Source organism: Cinclus cinclus, chromosome 5, assembly GCF_963662255.1.
Source record: "Cinclus cinclus chromosome 5, bCinCin1.1, whole genome shotgun sequence".
Classification (NCBI taxonomy): domain Eukaryota; kingdom Metazoa; phylum Chordata; class Aves; order Passeriformes; family Cinclidae; genus Cinclus; species Cinclus cinclus.
Genome location: NC_085050.1, coordinates 70,139,672 through 70,166,474, shown reverse-complemented (window position 1 = coordinate 70,166,474; position 26,803 = coordinate 70,139,672). Strand labels below are relative to the sequence as shown.

Below are 26,803 nucleotides of genomic sequence, written 5' to 3'. Positions count from 1 at the left end.
GAACAAAAACACTGCCTGGAAGAGTCCTCTACAGGAGTCTGCCTCACTTCTTACTCACCATGATTTATCCCTATTCCCATGAAATTCATAAATAAAACTCAACATTATTTCAAGGCTGGTTAATTTCTGCACATACTGTGGTTTTAAATGCATTTAAATATTAATGTGTTTTAAAATAGTAGGCACTTAGGCATGGAACAAAAATGATACGCTGAAATTTCTCTAATTTTTAAATTACCTCAGAAATGTACCTCATTTAAGCACAGGCTGGCAGCTTCCACCCACTGGAACTCAGATTTTTAAACAAGCTATAAAAATTAAATATATCTGTTACATGCAAATATGAAATATTCAAATCGAGTGATGAAAAGCCATTTTCAAACAGCTTTGACTCTTTTCTGTTTTCCCTCACTGAATCCAACTGCAATAAAATCACCATTCTCAGAAGTAATGTAAACATCAATTAAACATGACAACAACTCTGAGCACCTATCAATGGCCATATTTCCAAGCATTACCAATTCTATTGCTGTAACATACAATAATTTTCCACGTGTTTAAGCTCAAACATGGCAATGTTAAGTCAGGCACTGAATAAAGCCTCAGGAAAGAGCTGAAGTTTCCTGCAGTGTGAGGGCTGGAAATGTGCATAGAACTCCCTCAAAGCTGATATGGTCTGTAAACTCATTTCACCAACAACTTCAGTAAGTTCCTCATTTATGTTTTCCTAGGCTGTCATATTTCTCCTTAAGGAGAAAAAACCCCAAACCCATGAAACCATAAAGCAAACACATTTACTTTCACAGAAACAAATCAGTATTCGGGTGACATTTTAATGTCAGGTGGGTGGTGTTTTCTGCCCTGCCCTGGCCAGCAGGGGTTTGGCCTTACCTTCTCTGTTTTACTCCAGAGCTGGAGCTGACACCTGTGGCCACCCAGGCTGTGCTCACTTTAGCAGCTGCCAGACCTTAATCAACTTTCTGCAATGATTTTTCCAGCAGCCTTCCCTGATCCCCAGCATCAGGTCTGGCATTTAAGCCCACTGGTAAAATACACCGAGATTTAATCTCTGCTGTCTTTGGTGAAGACACAGTATTACTTTCAAGCTACTTCACAAACTTTCTGGCCAAAAGACTAGATTCTTTTTTTTCAAAGTATTTATGAGAATATCCCTTAGAACAATGGTGCTACGATTGTGTTTATTTCCACATTGCTAGGCTCAACTGATACAAAAATACCTTCAGGATTCATACACATCATTATTTATTCTTTCAATAAGGATTTTGCATGCAGAAATAAATTTCAAATAAAATGTATGTGTAGGAAAGGGCATGAAAAGAAAGAGCCTTACACTGTTTTAAAAAGTCAAAACATGGGATGACTGAAAAGAGAAATTTCAAGTTTGACTTCCTGGATTTTCTTGTTCTTAGAACTTACAAAAGGACCCAAACCTTTGGGAGAAACAGTGCATTTTTTATTTCCTAATCTTTATTTCATCTTTGTTTAAAGAGCCTAGGAACACAGAACAAGTCCTAGTGCATTAGCATTGTGCTCAGGGCTCTCAAACTCTTTCTGCACAGGTTTCTTTCTTCCCTGGAGAAGTGTTTACACAGTGCAGTCAGAACATATCTCCTTTGGAGTCAGCATTCAGATCACAAGCCCTCACTTCAAGAAAGACACACCTGAACAGCTCAGCAGCTGTTTTCTCTGCTGAAAGGGGGTTGGTTTGGTTCCTGTACCCTGCATTCCTGACAAGCCTCAACCTTACTAAGATCAAATAAATCCTCACAATCTTGCCAAACACACAAGATAACAATGGTGTCTTCCCCATTTACCTCTCAGTATTATTGACCCTCACTTCCTTTTCCCCCTTTTCCAATTCCCTTTGCCACTCTGGTCTTTCACATCAGCTAAAACACATATTTATTCCCTTATACCTGCACTAATATTTACTCACCTGAAGAATAAAGTAACAGCTTATTATCCTACAGTACTTCATGGATAATGTTCTGCAGAACAGACTCAGGCATAATTCCTCCTTTCTGGCTTGAAAATCCATGCAAGTCAGTAATAAACTTTGTTTTCTCTTGTTTTTATTAATAATTCTAGCCCATTTTTTTCCTCCTCAGACCTCCTTTGATTTTTTTTAGCTGTCCAGTTCTACTCAAATATTAAATGAGGTGAACTGTGAGGAAGAGGCAAAGTTGGAACATGCAAGATTAAAGCAACGAGCTTCAATTTAGAAATTACTAATAAATGTTATCAGTACTGATTCTTGTTACCGCCAAGTAAAAAAAAAAAATTACATGGAGATAAATGAACATGTAATAGCAATCAAATATGAATGAGCCTCACTGTCAAGTTTTGGGATAGGAGCAGCATCACCACAAAAAGAACCAAAAATCTAATCAAGTCTAAAAAAAAAAAAAAAAAACCAAAAAAAACCAAACAACCCATGTTTGGCCTGCATATTTTAATCCTACATCATAGCTGTGGGGATGACCAGCAGTCTGCTTAGCACCTTCGCACACCAAAATAAAAAACCTGAAATGTGACCTTTTAGATGGAGATGATCAAAACATCTCAAGTATATGGAAACCCTTAGATCACAACTGGTGTGAACCGAGTTCTTTGTGCCTCTAAGGGATGGTATTTGGCCTCCATGGTACAGCAGAGCATTTCCTGAGACATTTTGAAACAAGTTTTATTGTGTTCTTAGTGCAATACAAAGCCTGTCTAATTACAGTGTCTACATAGATTGAAAAGAAATATCCACTCCTTAAAATTTATTTTCCTAACTGCTAAAAAACGCTTAGAAGAAAACATCATTTGGTGTAAATCACTGTAGACTCTAAAAGCCTAATATTATTCTTTCCTCTATTTTTCTTCTACAGAGGCTGGGGGGCATTTGTTGTTTCTACTCAAACTGTACGAAAACTCAGGGAAAAAAATTGAATTTGGCACTGTTTCAGACCTTGTTTACACCTCACAGTCATGCAGAACTTAGATGGGTCATGACATTTCTCCTGGTGCAAACACAGTTAAGAGGGAACAGTAACAACAATACAGAATTTACAGCACTTCTTAAAGTGATTTAACAGCTGGAAAAAAAAAGGAGAAACAACTAACAACGTGGACTAGCCTGCTCCCAACAAACTAGCAAGAAGTACTGCACAAACTACTGATTACTTGTATAGTTGGGGTAGGAAAGCTACAACTTTATCTAGGACCTCACAATTAATATGCTCAGGACCCTCTAAGAACAATAGAAATGTAAACAGTTTTTAATTTTAGTTATTTAGGAAGCAATTCTGTGTGCCCATTTGCATATGGAGACTACTAAGTTAAATGCTACTTTTCCTATTCCTCAGCAGATGCAGAATTTTCTTGGTTTGGCCTCAAGGCTGCACTGATCTCTGTGAGCTGTAACAGCTCCCAGTGAAATAAAAGTTATATAAAGATTGTCATCACTTAATAAAGTACAGCCTCTAAAACAGCTCACAGTGACTGGACTTTGCAGGCACAGTAAGAATCAAAGCACTGGATGCTGAAGTTTCAGTAACAGTGAAGCCTTTACAGAACTGTTTACTCTGCAAACAACATTAATTTATGTCTATAAATAACCATGGGTTAAATGAAGAGGTTACTACAGCTATTATTTCAGCATAAAAGATATCAAACACAGAAAAAACAGAAGGTAAGGGAGTTCTAATTAGAATTTGTAAATTAATGACTTGAATCTTTGTCTCTTATTTTGATAGGTATAAAACACCTTGGTTGGCAGAGCCTAATCTCTACACAAACAGCAATTAATTACTCTTCAGCACACGAGTCACAGACAATCCTCAAGCAACCACAAAAACTCATCTTTGGGTGGGACTTACCCTGGTGTGGGTGCGAATGTGCATCTTCAAGCCATCGTTCTTGCTGAAAGCCTTGTCACAGTAAGGACACTGGTAAGGACGCTCACCTGAGAACAACAGAAGCACCAGAACCCAGAAATGTGCCTTCAGAGGATGAACTCTGTCAAACTGAACTGCTTTTCTCTTCTTAGGACAGATTTAAACTTTAGAAAAATTACATATAATCCTGCCTGAGCAGGATGTAGTGCTGGATCAAAATAGTCCTTTGGTGACTGATTTTGCACTACAATATATGAATACACACAGACAGCCATGGGGGAAATAAAACCAAAAAGAAAACACCTAATGCCCTTGCTCAGACCACATTCTACAGTGATTTACACATGGGCACTTTTATGGTTAAGCACTAACTTATCGCAAATATTTTTTCCACTTCACATCTGGTCATTGTTAGAGGCCTCTGGGTGTCAGAATCCCAATGGAATATAAAACCCACTCTTTCATAATGCTCTATCTGTGTTAGAAGCCGGTTAATCAAAAGTTTCTGCAATATTTGTGTCCCAATTTATGACTGAAATAGAAGCAGAACAATTTTAGCATCTCCCTTGCAACATCCCATATCTGAAAGGTATTTGTTTAATGGTCCATTACAATGGTGTCATTTGGCATCAATTTTCCCCAACTCCCATTAGTGTAATGTGGATACTGAGCTATTCAGAGACAAACAGAGCACCATCATTTGGAAGAAACGTATTTTAATTTTTAACTCTTCAGGCAATGCACTGGAATGTGAGTCTACTGCCTCCTGTTCCTGTATACATTTTAAAAGCAAATATCAGGTTGTTTCTGTTACAGAACAGTTGGAAAAATAGATGATAGGAAATTTTCTGTTAACAAAATGGAACTTGTTCTACACAACCAAAAGGCTGAAGGTGTCTTTTCAAATACATTTTGTCACAAGTTAAGCAAAGCCTGTTTTATAAAGTCAATGCACAGCTTTCTGCTCAGCAAAATATTTCCGCACATATAGATTTAACACAGACCAAATGTCAAGCACTTATTAACACTCAGACTCAATCTTCTAAAACAAGTACGAATAACTACATTTTACAGTTTAAAAAAACCCAAAGCAGACTATTTCCCTGATATCCCAAAGATATTGACTATGAGTCACTTGTGGATGTGACATTTCCGTATCCACAGTGGTGTAGAGATTCGAGGGCACCTGAGGTGAGATGATTATTTAAGGAAGAGGATGGCCACCCTTCCCTATTTTGTAGACAGATGATGTTGTTCTTTTCTGTCTCTCACTTCTGTAGAGGTAACTGTGAATGACAGAAGCACAAGATTGGCCAGCAAGGCACTAGCAAACACAAGTATTTTTCGCTCTTGTGTTCTGTCCTGTCTTAGAAAGCACAACTATGTGAATTGGGGTTTGTTGTTTTTTTGGGTTTTTTTTGGACGATGACAACAATCTCTGTGTTAGAGCTGTGTTTTCACTGAGCAGTTTGATATATGATCCTCTCCCTCCTGACCCTCGATGCCTTTAATTCATGCCTCCGAAATTCAAACACTCCAACAGTTGTCAGTACTCAAATATTTAATTAATTCAGCTGACATTTTTATGTCTGGGGGCTTTTGAATGGAGAATTTAAAGCTTTCAGCAGTTTGTAAGCAGATGAGCGATGACAGGTAGGACTTGTACCCTCCTCCCTCTTTCCCCCCACCCTCATGTCTCTTTAAAGAGAAAAACTTTTGCCTTCAAAGAATGGGTTTGAGATTGTCTGAAACAGATTAACTGTGTCCCTCTCAAGTCAACCAGGGACACACCATGGTGCCGGATGAGTCAGGCCTTAGGAGCTTTCAGCAGGTGCCAATAGAGGGCAACAATGACTCCACATCAACCTGCCACACCTGAGAAAGTCAGGCCTGGAGCTGCTGTCACCAAATGTCCACTGCCAAAAATCTTCACCGCTCCAAAATCAAGTTTTCTACCTAACACAGACTGCCAGGTCTGACCTGACATTCCAACCAGCAGCCATCTTTTATTCTATATTATATAAATTTCTCATGCACTAGTATCAATAATTGCCAGCAAAACTGCTTAAAAGATGGTCCTAAGTAATTTTACTGTTGCTCTTATTTTTTCTAATTTTCTTTCACCTTTGGAGCCTGCATGCTTAGAATTTATTCAAGTGTCCTGGTGCTTACAAAAGCATCTACCCCATCACGTCCCTGCTGTTCCAGAACGAACTGCTCAACACATTAATGGCACTTCTGTAGAAATAACCCCAAATAAATAATCCTGGGATAAGTTGCAGTGGATTTAGCATAATTCAAAGTCTAGACATTCTACTTCCAGATTTTGTATGAAAAAAAAAAACAAACAAAGCTTTTAACATAATAAAAATAAATGTAACCTTAATACAAGGATTATGAAAAACAATCCCATGATTGAAAAACATATGGGATTTTGATCTGAAACCATGTGATGACAGAACTGACATTTTTTTTTCTCCTTCATCTCTAGCTTGAGATCACAACACCTAGTGGACCTTAACATAGCTTAAGAAGTTAAATACCAGATTCTCCCATTCCAGTTTGACTCAGGACACTTCCCCAGGAGACATCTGCTATCAGAGGTGCTCTAAGGCAGGATTTACACTGAGTTTAGCACACAGATCTCCCAAACTCAGATACAAAACAATTAAGAAGCAAATCCATACGCACATCAGCTTTTCCAGATTTCAAGATTTCAGTGGCTACAGCTAGATATTTAATAAGGACTTTGAGACTGTTAATCAAACTGATCATATGCATTGCTATTTTCACACTGTATTTTGCATTCCCTGCAGTCAGCTGTACCACAAAGGAAAAGCTGCTTTTCAAGTGAGGTGGAAACTGATAGAAGCACCAACCAATGTTAGTGATCACTTCAAAACAGTGACCTCAAATAGGATTAAGCAAATATGTACTTTACAGGTGGGAAATGCATTCCCATTCAATGAGAAAAATGAAAAAGGAAACATCCAACTGAGAAACACTCCCGATCTGAAAAGATTGCAACAAAAGGGTCTGAAGAGCCCAGCAAACCAAAGAAACAGTCTCACAGCTCCTTGAAACCATACTCAAGCATTATTTCTATTTCATCTGTAAGATTTGCAGTCCTGCAGCTTGCTTAGTCACCCAAATACAATTCTCAGGTATTCATCTTAGCCTTCAAGCAGGATTCCCTGCCTTGCTGTCTTGACTGGAACTCAACTGCACAGTTAAGGAATGAAGAATTTGAATTATGCAGTGAAATTGTCACGGTGGGGTTTTTTTACACTTTTTAATACATCTCTGCTCAGTTGGGGTATTCAGCATCAATGGTTTTGGTCAACACTCACAAACATCAGAAAAAGACCTACAACAAATTGCACTGAACATCAGATCATGTGCAGCATATGCAGCCTCAAGGAACTCCTGTCTTCAGTTTTCTTTAAAAAAATGAGCAAATATCATTACAGCAATGTGGTGCCTCAGACTGGTCCACAGACCATTTCCCATGTTCTAGCTATAGCTCACTTTCTGATGGTGAACTATTAATTATTTGGATTAGAAGACTGTTTCTTAAATAAAAATTATTATATTTTCCTGTAAAAAATATATCTATGTGCATTAGTTCAAAATACCAGCTTTCAGAACAGTTACAGCAAACTCTGATCCTTTTTCAAGGCCTAACTCAAGCCTGGGGTAGGGGAGAGGGTTAGAAGGAAGCCTCCACCATGGCCCAACTGCAGTGGAATGAGCACAATTCACCTGTGGAAGGAATTTGGAGGCCATCTGGATCACACATTTAACACTCCTTACCAGATGATCCACAGGGCAGCCCAGAATGGGAATTTCAAGGGGGCTCTTTTAGTCAGAGATAATCTGGGGTGATGACAGCATTCAACAGCAAGTAAGGATGGGCAAAAGGTTAAGGGATGTAACAAAATTATCATCTGTGACATCTGCTTTAGAAAACTGCTCAGAAAGGGCACCTGAGGGCTTCACAAATTTATCCTCAGCTGCTCTTGCTTAAACAGTGTTCCCATTCCATTCAAAATGCCCTTAACTGAGCATTATTCAGTTAATGCACTATGCAAATATGTACACACACAAACACAAATCAACCTAAAATACACAAATGTGAATTTCCCCCACATGGAAAGGGACTTCATTAGAAATTAAAACTAAATTAAACGGGAACTCAATGAACCCAGTGATTCCAACAGAACTTCAATTAGAAAATGCCAGGAAACCAATCACTGAGTAAAGATTAGAAACTCACAAGTCAAGAAAATATTCAGTAAATTTCACTGCTTTGGTATTACAGGCCTGGGAGAAAACCACCACCTCTTTAAAATAATGAACTCCCTCTTGTGCAGAGTGGCAATTTTCTACATCCTGAGTAGCATCTTCAAAAGCATTTAATACCCTGCATCTCTGAGGCATTTCTGTAATTTTGACCAGGGATTCCAGAGAGGGAAAAGAACGGAAGAGTAATCAAGAAGCTTGGCCAACTGCAGCAGTGAGCTGATTTCCTTATGACATCTGGACTAGTCTTAATCCGGACTAGACAATAAAAAGTGATTTGGCCTGCCTCCTTTTCAGCCACTAAACACTCAAAATTCAGCACTTGAGAAGGTACAGAAGTCCCCACACAGGAACAGCTCTCTCATGCCAAGAGCTGAGTAACTTTGTGATCTGAAAGATAAAATACTTGAGGACATCATCTGAGACAAGACCCAGAAACACCAAAAGCACAGGTAATTTTATATTCATAGTGGGCCAGATAAAGAAAGGGATAGCTCTGACTGCTCTGAGAACAACTCCTCAGGTATGGGGCAATTAGAGACATTTCTTACTTCATTTTAACCAACATTCAAATCTGGCAGACTCTGAAGACAAGAGATTAAATGCCTGTTTTTTCAGGTGGTTTAGTTCCGCACTGATGATGAATAACTCTAAGTTTGTGTATTTGTGAATGCTTTCTAACCAAGCTCCAACACTCATTTTTCAGGCACCAGGGAGAACTAGAATTGGTTTCATGTAAATCAACTACATGCATTTCCCATCCACTAAAAATAGTCACATATTTAATAAAAAAAACCCTCAAATCCTGTTTTTTCAAAATACGGGAAAACCAGAAAGCTTGAGACTTTTTTTTTTTTTTCCATTACTTGTCTTTTTCTAAGTATTTAGCCATGCTTTAATTTTTGAGGAATGGAAGTGGTATTTTCATAGCTGAGATGGTTTGTTTTCTGCAAAGTTTAGTGCTTATTTAAAGAATTCAAATTATTTCTAGTTAAGACCAATAAAAGGTTTCCCTATCTGGTCCATCAAAATTATCATGCTATAATTGAGTTATTGGCTATTAAAGACTAGTAAAAAAACCCTACAAAATAAGAAGGCTATCTAATCCATGCAGTAAAGCATGAACCACCATTATTACTTACTTATAAGGCCCTCATCAGTTCTACGGTGATATCAAGATTTTAGATAATTTAAAGTAATTAATAAAAACCAGACACAACTTTAAAGAACAAACCAGGTCCATTCTTTGCAGCTATCAGTGGAATTAAACAATGTGATTCCTCTACGAATGGAAAATGTAACATCTATTACTTCAGTCAACCAAATGGTCAACTAAGTCTTTTAAAGAATATGCATTAATCAATCAGTAACTCATTTGATCTAAAGATGTCTCATTCAAATAATCTACCTCTCAAAAGAACATTTCCTCATTCATGGGTACAGACAACAAGAAGCTGACAGCTGCCTGAAACTTTACAGGTATTTTTAAAGATTTAGCTGTTGTCTGGAGATGAAGAAGACAATGATGTATAAACTGAAAGGTTTAGAAATGCAGAATCCTTACCTTTGAGGCCTTCTGCAAGCTCCTTTTTAAACTGGGTAGATAAAAGAGGGATCATTTATAAGTTATTAATAGAAAGAACCTATCTGTAGACATCTGCAAGCTGTTCACTGACTAGATACAGACACATTCTTTCACATACTTCATTGGCATATGAGAGGAAGTTCCTTCAAGCTTGTCTTTTATCTTTTTTCCTGTGTAAGAAAATATAAATTACTTGTAAGGTAATTTAGCAGAAGATCTGCTGGAATAAGGATCCTGGCTGTACATTACTATGTACATGAACAAACAGTTGCTTGTTTAACCATTAAACCTCTGGTGATATATTTTACACCATAATAAATTAAAGTTATCCTGTACTTGAACTCATTACTTCCTTCAACTACTTTGAAGTTTTCTGTGTTCAGAGACAACTGAATTACTGTTAAAAACCAAAGACCTTTTTTATTATTATAACTCCACCACTAATATTTTGCTTGCCCATGAGCTTTGTCTTAGAAGTGCAAATTTTGAACTTAGGCATTTATACAGTTGGGACTTCAGTAGGATTGTAAATATGTCAGAAGCTTAGTTAAGTTGTAGAAATGGGACAACAATAGCAAAATTAGGTGCACAACATCAGTGCAGGAGGCATTTCAAGAAGGCAATCAGCACCTAAAGTTACATATTTTTGAAAGCTGATGAAGCAATCTCTTCTGATGTAAACTGAAAATGTAAGATTAACTGTGTTGGCACAAAGGATATAGGTCTGTGGTCCAAATGCTTTCTGCTGTTTTAATGTAATCTCTTGGTATTATCTTTTACTCATGCACATGGAAATAAATTTGCAAAGAACCTTCTCAACTCATGCTTAAAAACCAAAGCTCCTTTTTGCACCTAGCAGATCTGGCATGCAACATATAAGAATGACACAGTAAGTCATGGCTTTCAAATAACACAGAACTGAAAAATTCATCTTTTCAGAGAATATTTAGGACAGATGTAAAGTAATAGTCATCCTACTAGCTTATGACCAGGACTTGGACTAACGGTGATGGTAAAAGCAAAAAAAGGGTTATATTTTAACCTAGGTTTGCACATAATTTTCTGGAAGACATTTATGGTCATTAGTTGTTCCTCATCAGTCTTCAAGTAACAGTAGGGGAAGGACAGAATTACAGTTAAATCCCTTAACTCTCCTAACTCTAAAAGAAATTTGCCTGCAAATATAAACCTCTTCAGAACAACTTTCACTGTTGCACAACTTGATCTGCTACATCCCAAGGATTGAAAGGATTAGGACACAACTAATTAGGAAGGCAACAATGTAAACAGCAGACAGATAAAATGTGTGTGTGTTTCTACCCAGATCACAGAGGCACACACAAATCCATACACACAGCCCCCAGCAATTAACACCTTTAAACAGCTATGCATAAGGCAACTGAGAAGCTGCACAAACTGCAGCCAGAAACTGCTAACACTGAAAGTTGCTTAAAACTTCAGGGAAGCAATTAACCTCCCAGCCCCCGGGTTTCAAGCCCATGGAGCAGACCATAGGATTTCTTTTACAATTTATGAACAAGCCAAGGAATTTATATCACAGTCAAAGGATTCTTTTGCTGAATTAACCCCAGCTCCCTGTGACCCTAAGAAGTCATAAACCAACAGGATACAGGAGAGGGAGAATGTGCTCTAGTGTTTCAGCTGACCTGCAGAGCGCTGTCTGTGTCATGCCAAGGCTCAAATCCAGATGATGAATTACAGAGCAGCACTCTAGGTTCAGAGGCAGACATCACCCCCTTCCCTCTGTACATGCACATGCAGACATGTTCACTCACCCCAAACCAGCTCAATTGCTGCAAAAGGCCAAGTACTGCTTGGGCTCAATTACAGAGTCTTATTCTAACACAGAAGAGGGAAGAAAATTGCTTATCCAAGAAGCGTGCATGTCTGTGTGGAACAACATTTAAGAGCACATGCTGCATACCGAATAAAAGACAAAATCCCACTGAGCTTCTCTTTTTGTGTATGGATTATTAAGCATATCAAAAATACAATTCCAAAGCAGAACCACAGAGATACCCTAGAACCTCAGCTTTTTAAAAGAATAATTTCATAAATATAAGGAGGACAAAAAGCAACGCACTATTCCCTTTAAAATAACCCCTACCTGTATTTATATTGTAAACACAGAACAAAACCTCTCACACAAAGTAGATAACAAAACAAAGTCTAGCTGACCACAAAGAGAAAATGGGATAATGCAAATGTCTGGACACAGACCTCAAACCTCATCACCTGTAATCACTACGACAAGAGGTCTTTGCCATGTTTACATTTATGGTGGACTGGTTAGTTGTACCAAAAACTCAAATTTTATTCAGAGGGATAAATCATCTCCTGAAAACAGACAGTGGCTGCTTATTTCACTTCTAGCTCAGATTGAACAGTGGTACTTTGAAGTCTAACTGAAGAGAAAAAGGATATCACAGTTTTGAAATTATTAATTCAAACCCAAAGAATTTAAGATACCAATACCATGAAGTGTTAATCACTGCAACATTTCAAAACCAAATATTCATCTCTGAATAAATTAAGTTTGTGGCTCCACCATTTGATGAACTGAAAATCTCTTACTGCTCAGAGATTCCCTGAAAGTTGTCAAGGATTTTCATATTGTAGGGAACTTAAGAGTGGTCAACGTTTTTTTACCCTGTTTGCAGATGACCTGGATTTCCTTCAGCAGCTCCCCTTAATGTTCTTTGGGAATGATGCAAGCTATTACTCAGAAATATATCTCCTCAGGCTCACTGAACATTGGACAACAATTTCCTCTTGTGATCAGTGTGCTTGTGTTACGACCAAGAACAACACAGCTCAAACCTTCAGGTACAGCACCAAACAAAACCATCTCTCCAGAACTGCAACATGAATCCAGCTATAGCATTTTCTCACTCAATCTTACATTAGGCATTTTTTCCATGTAATAAAAATACTCTTTTTAAACCTGAAGTCACAACTCAGCAGCAACTTCCCCCCATTTTTCATCAGGATAATAAAAAATTAGCCAGGAACCATAACACAGTGACAGAAACAACCATGAACATGTATTTTAGTTACTTTTCACAGTGAAGGAGGCAAACCACCAAAAATGTAATTGATACTGTACTAGCAGCAAGACTGGAATAGGAAAGGATCAGAGTTTATTCACCACAGGTGATTATAAATGAATTTAGCAAGGCATTTTTCCCTGAATTATTAACTGTACAATGACTGCTTCTAGCTTCTTGGGTAAAAAAGAGGCCTTGAAAGTTTCCCTCCTGCAGCATCATTCATTCATAAATTGTTTCCACAGTCTGTATTGCTGTAATTCCAACCTGTATCATCTCCTGGCAAGGCAGTTTCTCCCCTTGCATTTAATTTACAAAGGTACTAGAAATCTTCAGTGCCTTTCTGCTTCAGGTAAGTTCAAAATGTCATAGCCTCCTGTAACAGAGGTTGCAAATTTTGCAGGGCTCTACACTCAAGGTTAGGTATCCCTGGAGTGTGGTTTCATGAAACTCATGTTAGCCCAACTCCTAAATTCAGCAAAACCTGATTGAGAGCTGAAATCTAACTGGTAGCAGCACACATGTGAAAAGCATTTTTACTTGGACATCTCCAGAGCATTTTCCCAAGAGCCATCTGCAGTATGAACTTAAAAAACTGGGGCTTTCTGCTCCATGCAAACCCATGGGTAATGTCAGCAGGACGCAGAAATTACTGCCACCTTCCTGCAAGCCCAACTTTGGCTATGCAGAGGGAAGAAAATGTCATGCCAAAGGCAAATCTACACCATTTTATGTTGGAAACAAATTATCACAAAGAAACCTCTTTCAGCTGCCTGACTCTTATTTGAGGGAAAGTGCAAGCTTGCAAAATGAAACCTGACAACAGCTTTTACACATTAAGCAGGTAAAATGTCTGATAAAGATGCTGTATTAAGCCTACCTGTAAATTCACCTGTAAGAAGACAAATTATGGACATAGAGATACCTTGTACAGATTTAGAAAGTCTTCTCTATATTTATTACATTTATATTTCTTATAATGAATACCTGTATGGCTTCGAATATGAACTCTCAATGTTCCATTGCTTGCAAACTTCTGTCCACAATATGGGCAAATCTTCTCTTTTTCTCCCGTGTGAGTCTACATGGGGAGGGGAAAGACAAGAATGACTGTTCAGCACTGAATAAAAGAGTGAAATATGGAATATTTAATTGTATTGACATTGACTGCCATTACCTCTATTGTGTACTTTGCCAGCACACCAGATAAAGACTCTAATTAGCTCTAAGTGCTAGAGGACTGATCACAAAAATAACATGGTAACTATCACTACCACTAAATCACTGAGTTTGTCTTGTGAAATCAAGCTTTTTGGGCTAGATGGCCCCACTGATACAAGAAGAATTATTTCAAAATAGAAAAAAATCCCATATCACAAACTCTCCCATCCAACCTGTGTGGTCAACAGCAAGATCACACTGAAATCAATTACACACAAGGCCACCATCATTTTTCACACTGTACTTTCAACACAATTCTGAACTGAAGATTTATCAGTCTATTGAATTACTTTTCCAGTAACTGTGGCTGTTCTTTTAGTGGAGAATTTCTGATGACTTCATTTCAAAGTGTTAATTTAGATGAGATAGGCAAGGTAACACATTCAATTATATGTGCACCTGACTATTTCGGTTTCCAGCTAGCACGTGACTCTCTTCAGACAAGGAAATTAATTCTTATGTTGATGAAAAGACACTGAATAACACAAAATTCTTCATTACATTATATTAAAAAAACCCCACCTTTCTCACATAGCATATTTTATGCTCCAGCCAAAGCAAGAGTAAATGAGATCTCATTTCAATACTGGATGCACTTGCACTGTTTTCATTCCCTGACATTAAAAGACATGAATGCTAAACTCCTCTTGATTAGGACAGAGTTATTTGGAAATCATTGGTATCTGTAGCAGCAACATAGGCATATATCAGACAGACAGCTACTAATTCATCCCAAACACCCAAATACCAAAAGGATTTCTGGGAGCAATACAGTACAGCTACAAGGCTTACAAACACAGCCAGTCTGACAGGAGCACAAAGCAAAAGCAATTCCAATTTTCCACATACGTATGAAGCACATACTATAGGGCAAGCAATACAGGCAAGACTTTTTTAAACAGATTCTCACAATCTGAATTAGGTGGCAACATCTAAACCTGACTTTTCTCAGCTGTTTTTTTTTTTTATTAATTCAATTATTTTCTTTGCATTTCTTCCCTGTAACATCAATCTTACCTCAGACCAAATTAGTGAGCAATCCTCTTCCTAAAGTTTACCCCAATTCCACTGCAAAATTTGGTGGAAAGGAGGGTGGTGAGAGCAGTCAGCCAGGGCCATCCTGCCACACACCTGATGCTGGAGCACCTACACTGAATTTATACACAAGCACCAGCTGTAGATTCTGCTGGGCACCAATAACCCCACTACTGCAATCAGCATTTTAGGGTTAAGAGCAATCACAGCTTTCTCCTGAAAAGCCAGAAAGGCAGAAGCAGCTGGGGCTTCTAAATTGTATCACAACCTTAGGGACACACAAGAAATGATCAGTTGATTCTACTCACTTTCTTATGGCTCTTCAGGACTGAGGGTGTCACAAAAGCTTTGTCACACAGGTCACACTTGTATTTCTTATGTCCATCATGGACAACTTGAATATGAACATTTAATGTGTCTTTTCGTTTGAAGGTGGCATCACAGTGATCACACTTGAAGGTCCTCTCACCTAACAAAGAGAAAAACAGGTTTTCCTGACTTACCATCTTCTTCAAAAAAAGTCAAAGTGTATGTTTCTAGAAAAACCTACAGGAAAATCTACAAGCCTGCACACTGTGAATTACATACTTTGGATATTCTGCAAACGCTTTTTTATTAGAATGCACACTCCTGAACAAGTTTTTTACATTTTCCCCCATCATTTTTAACATTGGGAAAAAAATTTATGACACCCAGTGCTTTAAAAAACTGCAGAAGCTTTGGAAGATAATTGTAAAAGAACAAACCAAACGTGCCAATCCGATAATTCATCTAACAGAAACACTGCTATGCAGGCAGTAAAAGAAATATTTGTGGTTTTCTTAGTTATGCCAGTGTGAATATTCCCCAAAACAAAGCACCTTCTTCAAAGACACAAGGATTTTAGATCATGACCATTTTCTAAAATCTCAACTGTTGGTGTTCGAAGGGTTGAATGATAGTCTAGGACTATCAAGTATTAAAGATGGAGAAAATTCCACCAAAAATAGATCTTAATACAGTCAACTGAAAAAAAAAATAGAAAAAGGACAGAATGCCAAGAAAAGTTACTCATGAGGGAAAACAGCCACAGCATTTCTCTGAGCTGCTCCAGTTCTATGCCAGAGGCAGCAAACATGAGCTTGGGCTGGCACAGGAGAGACCATCTCAGTGTCAGGCTCTAAACTGGATTACCTACAAAAGCTGAGCAAGTCACCAACTTATCTCTGTTTCCATTTGTCCTTTCTTAAAATGGAGGTAACACTGTCACACTTAGTGCAGAAATCAATTTCTTGCCATCAGAGCTCAAATCATTGCTGGATTTTCTACAGCATATTTGGATTTGCATTTAAGTGCATCTGAAGGCAAGGTCTGAATTTGGCTCTGAATTTTTTAACTCCCTGGGTACAGAGTTGAATCTTAGTTGAATCTTAGTACCAATTCAACACAGCAAGCTGTACATTGGAGCAAGGTGCCTCATGTTTGTTTTTCTCAGTCACATTTGAGGATGGGGAGAGCAGGTTTTCGTCTGACTTTGCACTTACTGTTATGGATTAAGAGATGTCTTTGTAGAGAGAAGGGGGTTCTGAACAAGGCTTTGCACTCCTCACACTGGAAAGGTCTCTCTTCAGAATGGGTCTGTGAATGAAACACAACGTGTCAGAGGAAAGGCTCATGGAAATCCATCAGCTGCCATTGCAGTAACTACAGTTAATTTTCCAGATGGGATTCAGGAGGGGATATCCCAACTGGAAGCATCAGGGGATGAAGAATTAAAATAATCACTCTGCTATTATTCAGGATCCTGAAAGCCAGCACAGCAGCTACTCAGAAAATGCACCTTCCCCATCCTCACAAGTGTAACATGAAGTGTGCATGTAAACAAAAACATAGAATAACCAGAGGAAAAAGCTTCAACTTCATTGCTTTAGCTGCTTAAGCTTCACTAACACTGGCCTGGAATACTTACTAATATGAATAAATCCTTTAAAGCTGAAGGCACACAAGCCCCTTTCTTTTTGGTTACATTTCAAGGTAAAACCAATCTGATTTTCAAGACAGTCCCTAAAATTTGGCTAAGAAAATTCCTCAGATCATGAGACTACTTTTATACATAGTTTCTTTTATTTAAAAAAACACCAAACAACAAAAATCACCAGAAAAAAAAAAAAGCCATGGAAGCTACAATACCAAGATTTTTGTTGGCTGTAGAAAAATTCATTGTAGCTGAAAAACAACCTCAAAGCTATGAATAAAATAAAAGACTAAGCTTGGATCAATCTCCCAGACCACAGAGTTGTTGAAGCAAATTTCTTTTCTGAAGCTTGGGAAACATCCAGCCTTATTTTACTTTTATAAATTCTAAAGCACTTTCCCTGTTTCCTAGTGTTTTTAACAGCTGTCCCACTGTAGATAATAAGTTGTACTGATTAATTTACTATCTACCCCATTTCTTACTATTTTTGCAAAGGAAAACAGGTTTTTAAAGCATCAGCATCCAAATACTTTATTAGCTCACAAGGACCTTATTGCAATCTGGAGTGCCCAGAGGAAAAGGGGACAGTAAGTGTTTTATAATATGCAGGAAATTAGGTAAATGAGTTCCTTTGGTAGACTAAGGGCAAATATTAGCCTAGTGCATATTTATATAATCAATTTCTGCTATCCAGAATCCACACAACTGTTACTCTACCCCTTCAACTAGGGGAAAATGGGGGCTGTGGAGAGACAGCACAATTCTTGAGAGGTTGGCTGAGGGCCTGGAACCCAGTTTGATTTTAACACCAATGTCCTCTCACGTACACACAGCACCAAAACCTGCACGTCCTGCAGTGGTAGAGGGAGGCCTTGGCTTCAAAATTCCTTCACCTCAGCCTAAGTCACTGAAAGCAAAAAGGCTGCTGGCAGACCATGACAGGTGTGGAATATATCTCATGTTCCTTGAAATCTGCTGCATGTTCCAGCCCAGACTCTACAGGTTCCCATCACAGCTGGCATTAGCTGACACTGTGAGGCCAAGGATTGACAGGACATGAAGAGACTGAACTGCCTTCTCACCTCAACAGGGGCTTCCTCCAGAACAGGGTTGGGACACATGGACGAGACACTGGGGGGAAGCTCGCAGTGCTGCTGCCTGTGCTGTACCTGTTCTGTGGATAAATAGAAGGGTTCAGTCTCCAGAGCTGTCAATCTGGCACCTTTCACGAGCGCAAAGTTCATGCTGCTTATTTTAAAAATGCCCTGGTTTGGAACACTCACCACCCCAGTGAAAGTTCTGAAGAGCACGGTGATTTGTACAGAACTCCTCCTTAGCATCTCCTTTATACTCTCCTCATCTTTTGATCAAAATACACAGATTCACCTGCACATCTTAACTTCCCTACAAAGAAAATCACCTAACTAGGCATACCCACATGCAAGGGTACGTACATCATGCCAGCAACTGAGGATGGGCTCTTATGGAGCATTTCATAGCAGCCTTTCCTGCCACAGCATCTGTGGAGGCTTAAGCCCACAGGCTTACTTATGCCCAAGGCTACTTATTCCCAACAGATAAACAGATGGAATACAGTTGTTTCAAATCATTATGCTCCCCAGGACCAAACAACCCTGGATTAGCCATAAACCCTTTAAAATCCTGCATATGATGACCTATTTCTGCTGACTGTCATGCCCTCATATTTTGTTCTCTGAACTCGTCATCTGTACATAGCAACAAAGGAGCAGATGGAGCAAAAACATCTCCTGTATGGAGGTAATCTGCATCACATGGCTCGGAACATGCACCCTCATCCAGTCTAACCTGCATGAAAGGTGACTGCTTTTATCTGTGGCACAATTCCTTTTTACCTCTTCACTTCAGATACTGCTCTCTTGCCTTTGCACAGAAAAGGAATTGTATTCATATGATCATTTAAGTCACAGCCTGAGCTCTCACAGAGGACATCTGAGCTGGTTCCATACCCCAGAACACTTCCCAACCTTGGCATCTCCAAGCAAGGGGCAAAGCCAGCTTGCACATTCACCCACGCAGAGCAGTGCAGCACCTGTCTGCAGGAGCAGAAGATCACAGAGGTGCCACAGCTCCTGCCTCAGATGTGCAGCTCTAAGAGCAAAAGGAGTGCTAACTTAGGGCTCATATCCCTGTGCTCCACTGAACAGAGCAGATAGGCTCTTGGCAACTCCACTGCATCTCCCAAGTGAAATCCTGTGAAATGTGAGGAACTAATCTCCTTCTGCACTTTTGAAATGACCCAACAGACACCTACATCTGAAAGATGTTTAAAACACATGTTGTAGAGGAGGGGTTTTTATTCTGAGACTTCTAACACAAAGTCAGGTTAAAACCCACCCCCCAAAGGAATTACAGAAACAACAGCACTGAGTTTCCATCTAAAACAGAACTCAAGAATTGAAAGGCACAGAATGTATTTGTACTCTCTTATATACAAAAACGACGTAAGTCTGCTGTAAAATCCAAAGGTTTTTTAAGCAGGTTGCTACCAAACTCAAAGGTATGTTTTCTGTTAAATGCTGTTGATTCAAGTGTTTTTAACTCCTATACCCATCATTCCTACTGCAGGTATCTATGCTCACTGCTACTAGCCCAGTAACCTAATCCTGAAACTTAGAAAAGCAACCTGAAATTATTTAGAGTTCAATTCTCTTCCTCCAAAAGAAAATAAACCTAGGAAGACATCTTACAGGAAACACACATCGAAAAATCATTAAAAACCCAAGCTGAAGAAATACATACAAGTATAATACACAATAAAATTTTACATTTACACTGTCCCTGGATCAGCATTCCTGCGAACAAGGAAGAGGAACCACTGCCCTCTTTCCCTAGGCATAGCCTTCCCAAAATCATGGCACTCAAAACCATTTTGGCCTCCCAAACCACCACATCCTTGAGTTGTATGGTACAACTGGGTTTTGTGCACACACATCCAGACTCTGCTCTGCTGTCTGCCACCTCTCCTCCTGTTTCCTCAGTGGAGAGAGGTGTGTCTAGAAAAGCAACTCAGGCCATCCATGCCAGCCTCCTGTCTCTCCTGTTCATCTCCTCACTCAGCAAGTGAATTTAGAGACCTACCTGTGGATGGGTGAACAGTCACAGCTGTTTGGGTAATCTTTATGCAAACACAAGAACAAGTTTCTCTCAATATAGAGCAGAGTTGATTTACAGCCAGTACTAGGTGCAAACAGGTCCAGGAAACCAGCATTCCAACATGCTTTAAGGAATTCCATCAAAATTGGGTGCCCACTAAAGCTGTCTAAATTCCAATATTTTTCCCATTAAGTGGAGCCTCTAATCCTTGCTTATGCTGGTGGTGCTGCTGCTTTAAACACAGAATTGGGTCAAAGTGTTTACTCCTTCATACTTAATCCTTAAGTCCATTTTCAACCCAAACTCCCTACCAGTCATCAATGGCAAGCTAACATCAGGAAACACATAAAAAGTACTAATTTAAAGTATAGAGCTATCTTTCTAGATAATATTTTATACATTTTTCTCAGAATATATCCAATCTGCAAGGTTCTGTCCCGTTTTCCTGAAGTCCAGAACGTAAAATATAATGTATGGGAGCTAATCTTGTCCTTCAGCAGGCTGCTGCATGCTTTCTTGTTTTAGACAGTCATCACCATTTCATCCTGTGAGAGGCATTATTATTGCTCTTACATGATTTATGGCTGCAAGTGCAAGAGATGGTGCAAAGATCCTGTGCCAAATTCCCAGATGGAATATAACATGAGCCACACTGTGAAAGACTTGGAGGTATGGCTATATCAGGGTTGGTTTTTTTTGTTTGTTTTTTTTTTTAATAGTCTTGTAATTCTGAAACAGCAGTCTTGGATAGAGCCTTGCCATTAGAAATGTGAGCCCAGGTTAAAACTAATGACAGGCATTACAGAAATTAGGCCAAGCAGATTAGAGCTTCAATCAACACAGGCAGAACATCCCTTTGTGAGTCTATTTTTCAGGTAAGGCTTCTTCTGATGTTGCTTTAATATGTGAACACTGCACCAAGTTCAAATTTAGTGCAGCTTGAAAGCATCTGCTGCTAAGTCCAACAATGACTGCAAGAGGACTACACGTAGTTTTATTCAATTACACTATTAAAAAAAAAAAGGTGTTTGAAGACATCTTTAAATCAGTAACAATAACTTGGTAATCTAGTACTTATAAAAAAACCCACAAAAACACAAGCAAAACAAAGCAAAAAAATAAAAACAAAACCAAAAAGTCAAAATGGGATTTTTTGATGCTTTTAACCAAGCAACTGTGCTTTACTTCTGGCTTATTTAACTTTTTTGTTTACTAGAATTGATTCAGCCTTTTGAGATTTTGGATATAACAAAGAACACTAAAACTACATTCTCCAATACTTTAATCCCATGTTTATAAGCATGGCAGAGCTTAACGATGAACCACTTAAAAGAAAAAAAAAAATCTGCAAATCTGAGGCTGGCAGACCTGTAAACAACAACAGCAGAGTGCTTTACCTTCTTGTGATTCTTGTAAACATTTCTGTGGGCAAATCCCTTTCCACAAAGCTTGCATTTATAAGGTTTATCTTCACTGTGTATTATTTTGTGTGCAGTCACTTGATCAAGTCGTTTGAAGGACTTATTGCAAACCTCGCAGGTGTAGGGGCGTTTTTCTGCAGAAAATGAGTGGGGACATTTAATCTCCTGTTTATACAGGGGGAGAAGATGAAAGGCAGAGACAGTCATCTCCTCAGAGAGATTTCTGCAATTAAGTCAACCCAATTAAGATTAAACCAATTAGAAAGACACCTAATGCCCTTTATGTTAGACAGTTAAGTCACTTCACAAAAGATGAGCCATGGCGCATCTCAAGAAATTGGCACATTCTTTGCAATACTCATTGCTAAAACTAAACCCTGATTAATTAGCTTAAATCAAAAGAGAATGACTTCAAAGAGGAAAACTGTGTTTCCAGATTACAAATGTGAAAGAGGGCATGACAGTTTAAATGTTTTAAAACTTAATTAACAATATACATATTAGCTTCCAAACCCAAAAGTTCCTATGCAAAAAGCCTTTATGCTTCAGCTGGTGACCGCAACTTAACTGCACTAATGCTCATCCAAAAGTGTCAAAAGAAAGCCAAGAGCCTCTGAGATACAGATTATGTTACAAGAAATGAGCTTTTGCTGTGGACTGATACCAAGAAAACTCTAAGCCTGTGCAGCTGTAAAAACCTGCATTTGTTTAAATGCTAATGCATTTGACAGAAAAATGTTTGTGCTTCCATTGTGTTGCTTGATGTTTCTAATCACTGGTGTGGGACACAGAAAATACTGGATTTGCAGTGACCAGAAATCCTAGCAGAGCCAACTCCTGCCATGCTGCCAAACCTACAGATGGGACGCTCCCTGTTCCCAGTGGCCTGTGCTGGCACAAGGGAACCTTTGTGGGTGGTCTGTGGATGGGGTGGCCCATGAGCTGCTCTCCTCCATGAGCCCACTAACACATGCACAGATAAACAGGAAAACACAATGTGTAGCACAGACACTGACAGCACACCCAGCTCCCAGCTTCTTCTCCCCTGCATAAAACCTCAGTCACTGGTTCTTCACCTCTTCTCTAAGCCATGCAGCAACCATTTGCCCCACCCCAGCTCAGTGACCTCAACTACCCCAGGTAGCACGACAAAACAGCAGGAGGAAGAAGATTACACCACTTCACTTGGAATTTTGGAAGCCTTGGAAAGGCTGGCTTGGACAGTTTCCTTGGAACCTGAGATGGACTTGCCCAGCTCAGGACAACACAGATTTCATTGAGCCTTCCATAAGAAACTAATTCAGGTAAAACTCCACATACATGAAATCCATATCCACACACATACAGACAGCTCTGTGTCATTTCTGCACATTACCTGAATGAGTTATCATGTGGCGTTTCAGCTGGTTCGCCGAAATGAATTTCTTGTCACATTCCTGACACTCAAAGGTCTCATGGACCTGCAAAATGTTTTATGATCATTAAGTGTGTGTCTAAAACAAGACCATACCTCTTGCATAGACAGAAATTCTCTAACAGAATGTAGCTACTTATTAGCCAGTAGCTATACTAATACTCAAGAATATTCTGTGATTTCCCCCTTGCTTGTCCCTTGATGCAAAACATCATCTCCCAAAAAGAAAAAATTCCTAACTGCCAACAAAAAAAACAAAACATCATTACAACTATATTGCAAGTTTGTATAACCTGTGTTTCTAACTACCAGATGCATTTAAAATATCATTTTTAGGAAAGCATTAAAAAGCTAAAAGCAGACTACCTTGTCAGGACATTTTCTTCTAGTCAAGACACATGTAGAAATAACACAGAAACCACTTCTTCACTTCTGTCAGAATTTTAAAAAAACAAGTACTATCACACTCTCACAGGATTGTTTCTCTTAAAACCTTTGTCTCAAACTACAAATGCAGTATTTTCAACATCGCAGCATGTTACAATATTTGGGACTAAATGCTGGAAAAACAAGAGGCAGTTGAGAGCAACTTCTGGTAAATAAAAAAATAAGGATTGCCCAGTAGAACAAAACACTGTTCAGAGTTAAACAAAAGGGTGAGAAATTAACCCAAAAGAGATGCTTGGAACTGGCAGGTTAAAAAAAAAAAAAAAAGGGGGTTGGGAAGCAGAGAGGATTTTTAAGTGTGACTCTACTCACGCTAATTTTGCATGAAGCCCAGATTTACAAAGTTTAAAAAATTCAGAAAGACTCAAGGGCTCTTCATACACACTCTCAAAGTCTGACCAAAGTAGGATCTACCTCAGTTTGGTCCCTTGGGAGACAGCACTACAGCTGAATGGAATTGTACAGGTACCTGTAAGAAATCTGCTGAGAAATCCAGAAAGGCACCAGCACAAACCAGTCCTACCAGTGACAAACAAAACCTGCATTTCCCAAGTCAAAAAAGCCTGACTGCCCTATACCCAAAGGTGTCCTTAATCATCTTTCCTAAAAGAAGAATGAGCTGCTTTACCATGAAAACACGTGCTCACAGTAAGAGTCAGAAGCTCAGCCCACAGCTGTGCAGCCAGGAAGAGAGAGACTCCACCAGCCCACCTACAAACACTGGAAGTGCACCACTATCAGCTCTGACTGGAAAAAGAAACCAGCAACCCTGGGCTTTGGTTCAATGTTTCTTTCCTTTCCACTACAGAACAGTGGAGCAGCAGTGGAGGGGCCTGGCAGCCTGTGCTGCTCACACCTACTTGCTCACTTTGAAATTTGAGTTCCTGTGAACAATTCAAATCCAAAACATGACATCCTTATACTGAAAGGAATCATTTAGAAGGAATCTGCATCAGTGAAGATTAACAGTCCCCTTGCTTTCCTCATTATTATCATTGTTGAGTGATTGATCTTTGCATTTTACTCAAACTTCAGAGCTCACTATCAAAGTACAGTTAGACAGTTAAGGCACAAGCAGTGCACAAGACACACGAAGCTAAAAATGAGTTTCAATCTGACATGAAAGCTACAGATGTGAATGAACATGTCTTCAGAAAGTAAACATGGGTCAGTCCCCTCTTTACCTCTATTCTCTGTGTCTGTCAGACTTTTTCTGTTGTTTGGGCTTGTTTTCTGTTATATTTTAACTTTTTATTCTCTACTTTAATTTCTTTACATTGAAATGGGTGGGAAAATGGAAAAATAATCTGTCTTTTTCTCCTAGTTTTAACTATTATTTTCTTACTGGTTTAATTGCTTGTACAAATGTTTTTGGCAATGCTGATGATCCTGCCCCACTTGCTACAAAAGGAAATGGATTCAAGCAAACAAACAGTGTGAGTACTACTATGTGCCATCTCCTTCACTATCTGATATAACTGTGTGAATCTGGAATACCCATTTTCTTGATATTTTAAGAGAAAAGCCAATCAAGAAGAGCAAAGAAAGTTTTATGTACAAAATCTTCATGGTGATTGTTAAGGCAAGTGCTCAGCTGACATGACCACACGTATTTGAGAAACTTGTGTGTCACAATGTCTGCCCAGAATTACAACTGCTGAAACAGAACAAACATTTAATGAAATGGATGCACTAACCAGGATATTTGCAAAACCCCGTGCCAATGTGTAAAACTTGCAACAACATGTGGCAAGGCACACCATGATAAAAAAATATAGCCCTATTAGACAAGAAGTGCAGGGCATACTAACACAAGCAAGGAGAAAAACAAATTAAAAAGGAGGGGCCCCACCATTTCCTTTGCAACAACATACTTTAATTGATATCATTTTTATCCTCAATGGATTCAGGTTATAACCAGGACATTATTAAAGACTTACAGTTAATCTGATAAACAGTACAATGCAGCTTTTTGCAAAAACAGATTCTCCTGGGTTTTAGTGATTTATCAAATTAATCTTGCAGGGACTTCCTTTGGGTATAATGGATTCAGAATCTCATATTCATGGTCCATCTGTATTTCTACATGAACACCCTTATTTCCAATAGATGCTTTTCCAACTGTTAACCCCTCCTGTTCTGGTTATAAAAGACTGTGCATAAACAGACAGTAAAAAGACAGTAAAAATTCAGGTTTGAGGAAGAATTTTTTTATTACTGCATAACTACAGTAGAAGTAACTCCCCTAAGTGGTATTTCAAAAAGCAGTAAGAAAATTGAAAAACTGTGTTTTGTACAAAAACTGAAGGCTCACGAACGGATCTTATGGTCTGTATGTAAGCTATGATTACATAACACAGTTTAAGCATGCTGAAGAACAGCAGGCAGCTCTGACTTAATGCTGGAGTACACAAACATATTAGCATTTGGTTAGAGATGCATGAAAACTTCAGGGAGATACTTGGCTTGAGCATGTGTGACTACAAAAATAAATACCCACACTAAACCAGGTTGGCTTTGTAACCATGAAAGATCACCCAAAGTTCTTGCATTACATTACAGCAGCTTTCAAGTGACGTGAGCAGCACAGCCTCACATCTCAGAGAAGTCAGTGCCTGCTGTGAGCCAGCCTTCATCTCACTGACCTTTCGATGCTCCTGGAGATTTGCTGCTGAGGAACATTTCTTATTGCACACTGAACACATCAGCTTCTTCCTAGCTGAATTTCCTGAAACAGAAACAAAATACCACCAACATCTTAAAGAGGAAGTGCTAAGAAAGAACCTAAATATTTCCACTGAGCCCGAGACTTTTCACAGATCATTTGACTGACATAAGATTTTTACATTTGTATCCCATCTTCAAAGTGCTCTCTATCAGGAGTTCTCTGTGGGTGTCCAACAAACCAGTCACTGGTGGAATGTAAATTAAGAAAACCAAGGCAATAAAGAAAAAAACCTTTCAAATAGATGTTATCATAGGCCACCAATCCCACATGGAGAGCACAATTCACAACTGAGAACAGCTCACTTGGCAACTGAACAGTTCATTTCATCCAGAAATCAATAGAAGAGTTAGCGCAGCAGTGACAAAAAAAGATCTCAAACTTAAAACCATTCCCCATTTTTGTTTCTTTAGAAAGCACTAAGTATCCTACTATATAAAATATCATTAATGGTCTTTCACTGAACAAAAAGGGGAAATTGTATTAGCACCAGATCATTAATTCAAACCTAGTCTAAAATGCAAATTAAAAAACAAGCTGTAAGTCAGCTACCAGACATTTTCCTTCCCTTTTCACAGCTGCTTTAAAAAGAGA

At 38.8% G+C, this 26,803-nt stretch overlaps 1 protein-coding gene across 2 annotated transcripts in view; it reads right to left on the bottom strand.

The window, feature by feature from the left end:
• The window catches only part of PRDM5 (PR/SET domain 5), a 58,156-nt gene that overhangs the window by 10,944 nt on the left and 20,409 nt on the right, over positions 1-26,803 (bottom strand). For both annotated transcript variants that reach the window (XM_062494003.1, XM_062494004.1), the window contains exons 7-13: positions 26,130-26,199; positions 22,999-23,083; positions 21,600-21,757; positions 16,637-16,730; positions 15,422-15,582; positions 13,845-13,938; positions 3,885-3,970 (exon numbers count right to left, since the gene is read on the bottom strand). In XM_062494003.1, coding sequence (XP_062349987.1) covers positions 3,885-3,970; positions 13,845-13,938; positions 15,422-15,582; positions 16,637-16,730; positions 21,600-21,757; positions 22,999-23,083; positions 26,130-26,199 — 748 coding nt within the window. The remainder of the gene's footprint in view (positions 1-3,884; positions 3,971-13,844; positions 13,939-15,421; positions 15,583-16,636; positions 16,731-21,599; positions 21,758-22,998; positions 23,084-26,129; positions 26,200-26,803) is intronic.